The sequence below is a fragment of the Elaeis guineensis genome, chromosome 7 (assembly GCF_000442705.2).
Source record: "Elaeis guineensis isolate ETL-2024a chromosome 7, EG11, whole genome shotgun sequence".
Taxonomy (NCBI): Eukaryota; Viridiplantae; Streptophyta; class Magnoliopsida; order Arecales; family Arecaceae; genus Elaeis; species Elaeis guineensis.
The window spans coordinates 93,924,637-93,932,713 of NC_025999.2; the positions used below are offsets into that span (position 1 = coordinate 93,924,637).

General features: G+C 43.4%; 1 protein-coding gene across 1 annotated transcript; it reads right to left on the reverse strand.

Annotated features, from left to right (window-relative positions):
- Nucleotides 1-1,161: 1,161 nt before the first annotated feature.
- On the reverse strand, nt 1,162-3,515 carry LOC105032210 (zinc finger protein MAGPIE-like). The gene is made up of 3 exons (XM_029260940.2): nt 3,374-3,515; nt 2,823-3,219; nt 1,162-2,418 (listed from the first exon to the last, which is right to left on the reverse strand). Exons 1-3 carry the CDS (start codon nt 3,474-3,476, stop codon nt 1,554-1,556), a joined length of 1,365 nt encoding a protein of 454 aa, XP_029116773.2. The 5' UTR covers nt 3,477-3,515; the 3' UTR covers nt 1,162-1,553.
- Between the last annotated feature and the right edge of the window lie 4,562 nt (nt 3,516-8,077).

Here is an 8,077-nt window from a genome sequence, read left to right on the forward strand (position 1 = left end):
GGAAGAGACCTGGGCGAGGCATTTATAGTGGGTGCAAAAGCGGGAAGACGAGAAAATGAAAGCGATCCCAGGCGGGCCGAAGGAAATGAGGTTGAATCGTGGCCATAGGTGCGGTGGGGAGATCTACGGCTGATGTTCGTTTGGAGGAATTCGCTCGGATCGCGGATTGCCAGGGTGGCGTCTCGGGGAGAGAAAGTTCCTATTCTGGATGCAAGATAACCGTCAAAGGAAGATCGAACGGCTGACTTGTGACGAGAGGTGCGCCCGGGCATTTTAATAAAAAATGGTTTGAGATTTGAGATTTATTTAAAACAAATTGTTTATGTTTTTTTTTTTTTTTGTAGAAAGTTTTTTTTTTTTTTTTACCTGAGTGAAAAGGGAAAGTTTATTACGTTTCATGACGCGAATTCGTGCTTACTAAAGCGAAAAGAAAGCTTGAACTTTTTGTAAGGTTTGAGGTATGCTGTTTGAAGATACTGATGGATTTGGATTGCATTAGGTTGAAAAGATCTTAAACTTAGATTATGCAGCAGAGGTTGGATGTATGCCCATGTCTTTGATCCTGCCACACAAATCTATCATGAATCAAGTTGACATTTCTTCTACCTTTTATCGCTGAATTGGCCCGTGAGGAACATGATATTAGGGTTTGCCTTGAAATGGAGCACTCATGGCCCCAATATATTTATCTGGAGAGGGTTCGCAAGCAAGGCCTCTGATATTCTACGTACTGTAGCCCCAAATTTAACCAATTTGTTGGTGCCACCATATTCATCTATTGTCATCTCCATAAGAATGGTCATGACAACTCGCAACACGAACAAATTGGTTAGGCATGTCATATCCATTGGAAAGGATTGTTGCTTAGGCATGTCATATCCATTTGTAACCAGGTAATCTGGGGATTCAACCCAAGGCATGGCTATGTTAAAGTTGGATTAGCTTGTCAACTACAAGCTATATAATATTGTGACAAGCTCAAATTGTCTTATCAAAAAAAAAAAGGCTCACATTGCAAGTGCTTGATGTTGTTTTGCTTAGAAAAAAAATGTGCTTATTATTGGGCCACCTCAGACAAGCACACAATAGGTACTGGGAATGCCATGAAGGGGTCGCCAAAACGTTGTTTAGATACAAGGACTCCTCGCTAATTGACAGATGGTCAAGCACGTAAGCAATATCCATTGTTTTATTAGAGGAAATAAAAATCCAGTTTTATAGCACTAAAATTGCTAGAGATCAGCTTAAACAGAAACACCCCCGAAAGAGATGGAATGCAATAATAGAGCCAAAAGGAGAGTGCTCCTTGCCTCCCAAACCACTACCACTTTTTCCAAAACAAAAGCAGCATCCCAAAATAGTGCCTTTGAGGAGGGTCCCTGAAAAAAAATGCATGGACCTCTTGTCACCTTTGAATGCTCATTTCCCCTCTGAACACATCCATCAACTCCCATCAAGCAATGATGCTACCTTTTCTTCCCTGCTTGCACTCCTTCTCCATCAACAACTTTGCTTTCCACGGATAAGTTTGTAATATAGGAGCCTAAAAAGACTCAGATCCATCCATTGATTGATGAAGGGCAGAAGGTCTGCACCCTGACACCTAAGAAATCCCTGGTCTCTCCTCCCCCTTCCAAATCATCCTTTGCAGAACTGCAGTGTCTTTCAGCTAACATATCGTACGGGTTCGATGCTGCGAAACCATTTACAACGTCCTCTAGGTTGCTCAATTGGTTTGAATTGAGCAATCTATCATATTTGCTAGCATCTTGAATCTGAGTATCCTGGCACTTGGACGGCTCAAAGCTCCCAATAAATGGAATGGTGGAAGTCACTCCAATTTGAGCAGCTTTTTGCAGCAATGCTGTTGCAGACATATCCGACGCCTGTGCAGGCCGATGGTGATGTTGAGTGCTATACAAGGAAGGAATACTCAAGAGGGGAGACTGCGAGCTGTCGATCATGGTGGTTGTTGGAATTGAGGTGCTTGTTAGCTCAACAGAGCTCGGAGACGAGAGTTTGTTGCCATACAACCAACTTAAGTGAGAGTTGAGTTGCTGGGCATTTGAATATGAAGTGAAGAGATCACCATACAAGGTTCCAGCACCCATTGGTCCGATTTGATTGATATCAGAGAGACCGGTGGTGCTACTTAAAGGCTCACTGCTCTGAATTCCATGGCCCATCCACAAGGGAAGCCTTGGTCTGGCCTGATCATCAGCTTTGCAGTTGGACATATCTGCCTTAATATTAGAGGAGAAGTTCTGCAACATATCAGATCTCATCAAACCGTCAGGGAGAAGACAATCGGCATTGCCGATGGGCGCCGTGTGGTTGATGCTGGATACTGCAGAAACTCTTGCAGTCTCTTCAGCTAAGGCATCACAGAAGGCCCTGTGTGTTATGAAACTGTCTCTCCTGTTTGTGAATTGAAAAGGTCCGTATCATTAGTTGGAACTAGATGCAAAAACTTGATGAAGATGGCATTGATAGCAATAACAATGGTAGTTAGAACTCATAAGTCAAGTGAAGACAAGGAAGAAAAGGGAGTGGACTTGGTTGTCTTTTTCATCAAAACTAGCTAATTAGTAGCTGTGTAAACATGAAGTACTTATCGCTGTTGCTTTTGCACCGCATAGTTTCCACTTCCAATAGGCTAACTTATTGCTGTACTAGTCCAAATATGATCGATATTTATTTCATCTTCTTCCCTTGTTTTAACTAAACCGATCCGTGGCGCAGCCTTATTACCAACAAAAACACCAGATTCTAAATGTGGAACAACCACCAACCAGTGGCCTAACAGTAGTAGTACAACATACCTGGAGAAAACGATACCACAGTCGCAGCGGTACTCCCTCGTGCCGCAGGTCTTGGAGTGTGCCTTCCAATCGGACTGCACTGCGTATCGCTTGGAGCACTTCTCGCACTTCCACTTCTTCTCACCATGCTTCCTGCAGAAGTGCTTCTTTATGCCGGTCAGGTCTCCGAGCGCTCTCGCCGGATTGTGGTGGATGCAGCTCTTCTCAGGGCACACATAGACTCTTTTCCTCGGCTCTTTTGTGCTTCTTTGCCTCAGCTTCCACGGGAGGTTGTGCCCCCGGCGGTGGAGCTGGAGGTTCTGGTCTCTCTGGAAGCCTTTGCCGCAAATCTCGCACAAGAACCGGTTGGTGGCTAAGAGGGTCTTTGGAGACAAGGCAATCACCTCTGCTTCAGGATCTGCACATAAGAATGCACACACAAACCACGTAAGATGTTATTATGAACTAATGAAAGCACACCGCGGAAGGAGAAAAAGTTGGAGAGAAGAAGATAAAGGAGAGGAGAAAGAGGAGGGATTAGAGTTTAATTCTAGTATGTTATTTTTCCTTGCCTGGAGTTCCTGGTAGGTTTCTCTTCTTCTTTACAGCTGGAGGAGGATTGGGATCATGACATGGATTTAGTGGGAAGACATTTGAAATTGCTTCTCCAGCCATTTCTTTTGGTCTTCCTTCCTAATAAGAGAACTCACTGGCTTTTCCTTTGGTATGGATTAGAAAACTAAGGCTAGTGTCAATGGCTCAAGGAGAGAATTATAGGTCTCTCTCTCTCTCTCTCTCTGAACTTTTGAAATGAATAGAATAATATATGTTTTCAGGAGAGGTGGTGTAAAAGGTGAAAGTTGAAGGTGTTAGTTGACAGACTAGATGTGCATGATGACACATATGATGAGGTGGGGGCAAAAGCTGAGCTTCAATGCCCTTCCCATTTGGAATTATTGTTCCATGATTCGCTGTATGCCTTTTTCCCTTGCTTTTGATCAACTCAATACAGCGGTCACAGCACTCAGTGGATGTTATCTGACATTTTACTGTCCTATGAAAGGTCAAATAGGTGCGGGCATTAAGTGCCTTTTTTTCCCCCGAAGAGCCCTGGCCAATGACCATCAAAAGTGAAGCTCGAAATGAGAAACTCCAAGTGGATTATTTTGCATCATCTCTTTATTTTCATTGCACAGGGACATGTCAAATGGGATCTGATGGTTAAAGGCCGAAAGTTTTGGGTGCATATTGACACATCAACCCAAAAGATACAATAGGTGTAACGCCATTAGAATGAATGGTCTGTTGCTCCTTAAAGTTAGTGGGAGTGCTATATGTATATGATCAAAAAGGCAAAGATGTCAATGAGGTTTGCAGAAGCCTTTGGTGACATTTTCAGCACTAGATTCAATTTAATACATCAGTAAACACACAACACCATCTCTAAGCTTGTTTAGTGTGGTGTTAACATTTCATGCTGCGGTTTGTACTTAGATCTACATTTTTTTTTGTCTTAACTAAAATCATTTGATGGCACTAAAATCCTGATCATCATACAAAAAACGACAAGAATTAATGCACATCATCAGCATCTGCAGCCTTCACATCAATAATTTGTGGTCCAAACACCTGATGCATTAGTATTTTTCACAACTTTCTGAAGCTTTTTCCATGTAGAGTGTCCCGTAATATTTCATTATGTGGCATACATTTCCATAGAAATTTCTTTGTATCTACATTTGAGCTTCTGCTTGAGAGGCCCAAGGCATGGATTCAGAGTCAAATTACACGGTCTCTGATAAAATAACTTTTTAGCTAGTTAATTTACTAACAGCAAGAAGGGGGCGGTTCCCTCGTACTCTGGTTGCTTGTTACGCGGCATGCACGTGATGCCACCGTGGAGGCTATCGAACTCCATGGCTAGGCGACGGCAGATAAGACGGAAAAAAGAATAATTGTCCACGCGTACCGCCAACTTTCCCTTGGCCCAGATCTGCTACTCGATCAGCTACCATATTTTTGTTCGCTCTTCCTCTTTTGCAGCATTAATCTGTATCAGAGGCAGAAGGACACCTGATTTTTTTTCTTTTTTTTTTTCATGACACATGAGTGCTAGTTCAAATGTGTAGATCTCATCAGACAACCATCTTGGACACCCTGGTCCAAGTGTGGGGAAACAGAGGTGTGGTATAAGGATATGTATTTCAAATTCAATACAAGGGAATAGGTTATTGTCATTCTCAACATGGAAATGATCAAAATGATTACAATCTCATAATGCCATCATCAGTAATGCAGGAAAACTATGAGTACTTGCACTTCACCATGTTATTAGTGTTTACATCTGATTCCCCTTGATGGAAGCAGCAAGGTTAGCTTTAAACTTCAAAGAACATTAAACTAGCCAATATAGAGAACTAAGTAGTAATTATAGTGTAAAGAAAAGAAAGGGAAGGAGCTGAAGGGAAGCAGCGAAGCGGGCAGTGAATTTTTGGAAGTGTGGGAAGTCGTCGTCTTGTGGACCGACTTTAGTCCAATTATGTGATAATATTGTTTTAGAGCCTTATTTAGAGCTTAGTTTTTGGAGTTTAGTATATGAACTATTCCAGCCCCTAGGATATTCTTTCCTCACCCTATGCTCAGCTCCAAATTTCCACACCTTTCTCGACACCAGATTCCTCTCCAAGGCCCCAGAATTACTGTTCATAGGGACGTGGTCCCGTGGTCCAAAATCAATGTTTTAGTAGTGAGAGGATTAAAAAGTTTTGAGTGGGGTGGGAAAAAGAGAAACCTTGTCATCAAGGGTATGTTTGTTTCTTTGGCTTGTGTTGGATGTGGAGGAAACCCAGAGGAAGGACTCGAGCTCAAAATCCCAACGTAGATGAAGAAGCCAGAAGACGCTCCATTCCTTTTTATGTTTCTCTGGAGTTGGGATGAGGTAAATGGCAACACCCACCAGTATTCAAAGAAAAGCGAGAGAGCCTGCTGAAATGATCCTACCTTCATTTGGTTAACTGGATCAGACTTCAATTACCAACATTTGTGTTGAAACACTAGGACTCAGGATAATAATAGCTTCGAGATCATGTGTAATGGCAATCAGATATGTTCTCATTTTGTGAATGCAGCTACGGAACTTTAGCTTACTATGAAGTCTAATCGTATGGTATTTTGTATTATTTGCATTTCATTTTAATGGATCAAAGAAATTTCACTTACTCTTGAAACGTCGTGAGGAGCCCTAATAATCCTGGAAATTTGCGATGCTAGTCCAGTTTTATTCAATAAATGCCCTTTTTATTTTTTTTTTTTAAAAAAAAAAAAAATTCGTATTCATCGTAGTATCAAAACTCTCAGATTCTGATCCATTCTCCCGTCCCTCTCGATCGTAATTTTTTCTTTCCCTTCTCCTTTTCCTTTTCCTCTTATCTCTCTCTTCCCGATCTCCTGACCCGCCACCTTCTCTGCCCCCGCACCTCTGCGCTACCACCTTCTCTTCCCGTTTCTTTCCCTTTCTCTTCTCTTCCCTTTTCGTTTCTCTTCGCACGACCTGTCTTCCCACCTCTGCGCACGACCGCCTCCTTTCCGTTTCCGCCTCTTTCCCGTTCCTTTCCATTTTCGCCCGCACGACCGCCTCCTCCGCCATCCAATCTCCGACATCGCCTTCTCTGCGTCCGCCGTCCGATCTCCACCTGTCTTTCCACCCCATCCTCATCTTCCCAATCTCAACCCCACCACCCGTCATCCACATCCGCCGTCCTCACCATCCTCACCTCACCACACCACCCCGGCATTCGGTCGTTCCCGACATCACCTTGGCACCCGTCCGTTCCATCCGCCCATCCTCCGTGCACATCGCCGCAGCTTCGATCCGGCACCCGAGCATCATCCGGCACCCGTTCCCCTCCACCGCCGTGCACGCCGTCATCCGCCCCTCTGATCACGCCATCTCCTCCGAGCATCATCGCCGCCGCAGCCATCTCCGTGCACGCTGCCACCTCCATCCACGCTGCCGCCGCCGCCCTGACACCACCCTGAGTTCACCAATCTTTCCTTTTCTCTTCGCATCCTCCGGCAATCCCGTGGTTCACGGGTGACTTTCATCAGCAAGAAAGGAAAACATGTCATCGGTAAGGAAGGAAACGTAAGCCCCTTCCTTTAATTTATTTATTTTTTTTTTTAAATAAAAAAATTTTATAGCTGAATACTCGAAAGTCTATAGTTAAAGAGTATCCGATGATTGATTGATAGTGTATCTATAAGATTATCGTATTTTATTTTAGAGATGGCCAATTCAATTACTATGCAAGATTTTGAAAGTCTACTGGATCGACTTATTACAGTTGCCACTCTATCTGATGGTTCGTCAAGAGATAGTGGATCGTTGAATGCTCTTCAGATGGCTGTAAAACTTGATGGCCCAGCAATATATCTATAATGGGAGAAAAGCACTCATCTGTTTGTTCAAGGACGAGGTTTGGAAGGATATCTCACCGGCATAAAGAGGAAACCTGCTAATGGTGAGCAGGATATGGCTCAATGGAGAATGGAGAACTCTGTTGTTCTGGTATTTCTTCTCAATACTATGATACAGAGTGTGGCCAGAAGTGTGCAGCTGCTGGAGACTGCATAGGAGGTCTGAAAGACGGTGGCCCAAATGTTCTCATAGAAGCAGAATTCTGCTCAAGCATTTGAGATCCGTTCTCAATTGCGTTAGCTTCGCCGGGGAGATTTATCTGTCACTGAATATGCCATCGAGTTGAAGCATCTCTGGTCTGAGACGGATCATTATAAAATTTTTGTTCTACAATGCCCTATTGATGTTGATGGATTCCAGAAGTATTTAAAGGAAGAACAGGTTCAGGACTTTCTATATGGTCTGAATCTAGAATTTGAGTCTGTCAGAGTTTAGCTTCTCGTCAAAGATATGTTACCTAGTTTGGGTCAAGTCTTCTCTACTGTTTTGAGCAAGGAGACATGACGACGAGTGACCTCCGAATTCAGTAGTCCTATAAGATCTGTTCTTACTATGTAGTCACAACAGATAGGTGAGAAGGTGTGTTTTCATTGCAACAAGCCTGGACACACCAAGACATTTTGCTGGGATCTCCATGGTCATCCAAATCAACCTGGACATGGTAGTCGGGGTCATGATGGTCGTTGTAGTGGTGGAAGAACTGAAGGTCAGAGTCATGGTCGTAGATCTGCCCAAGCCAATCTCTCTGAAGAAACTGAGGGTGCTGTACACAGCTTATCTGCAGAAGAGTATCAGACCC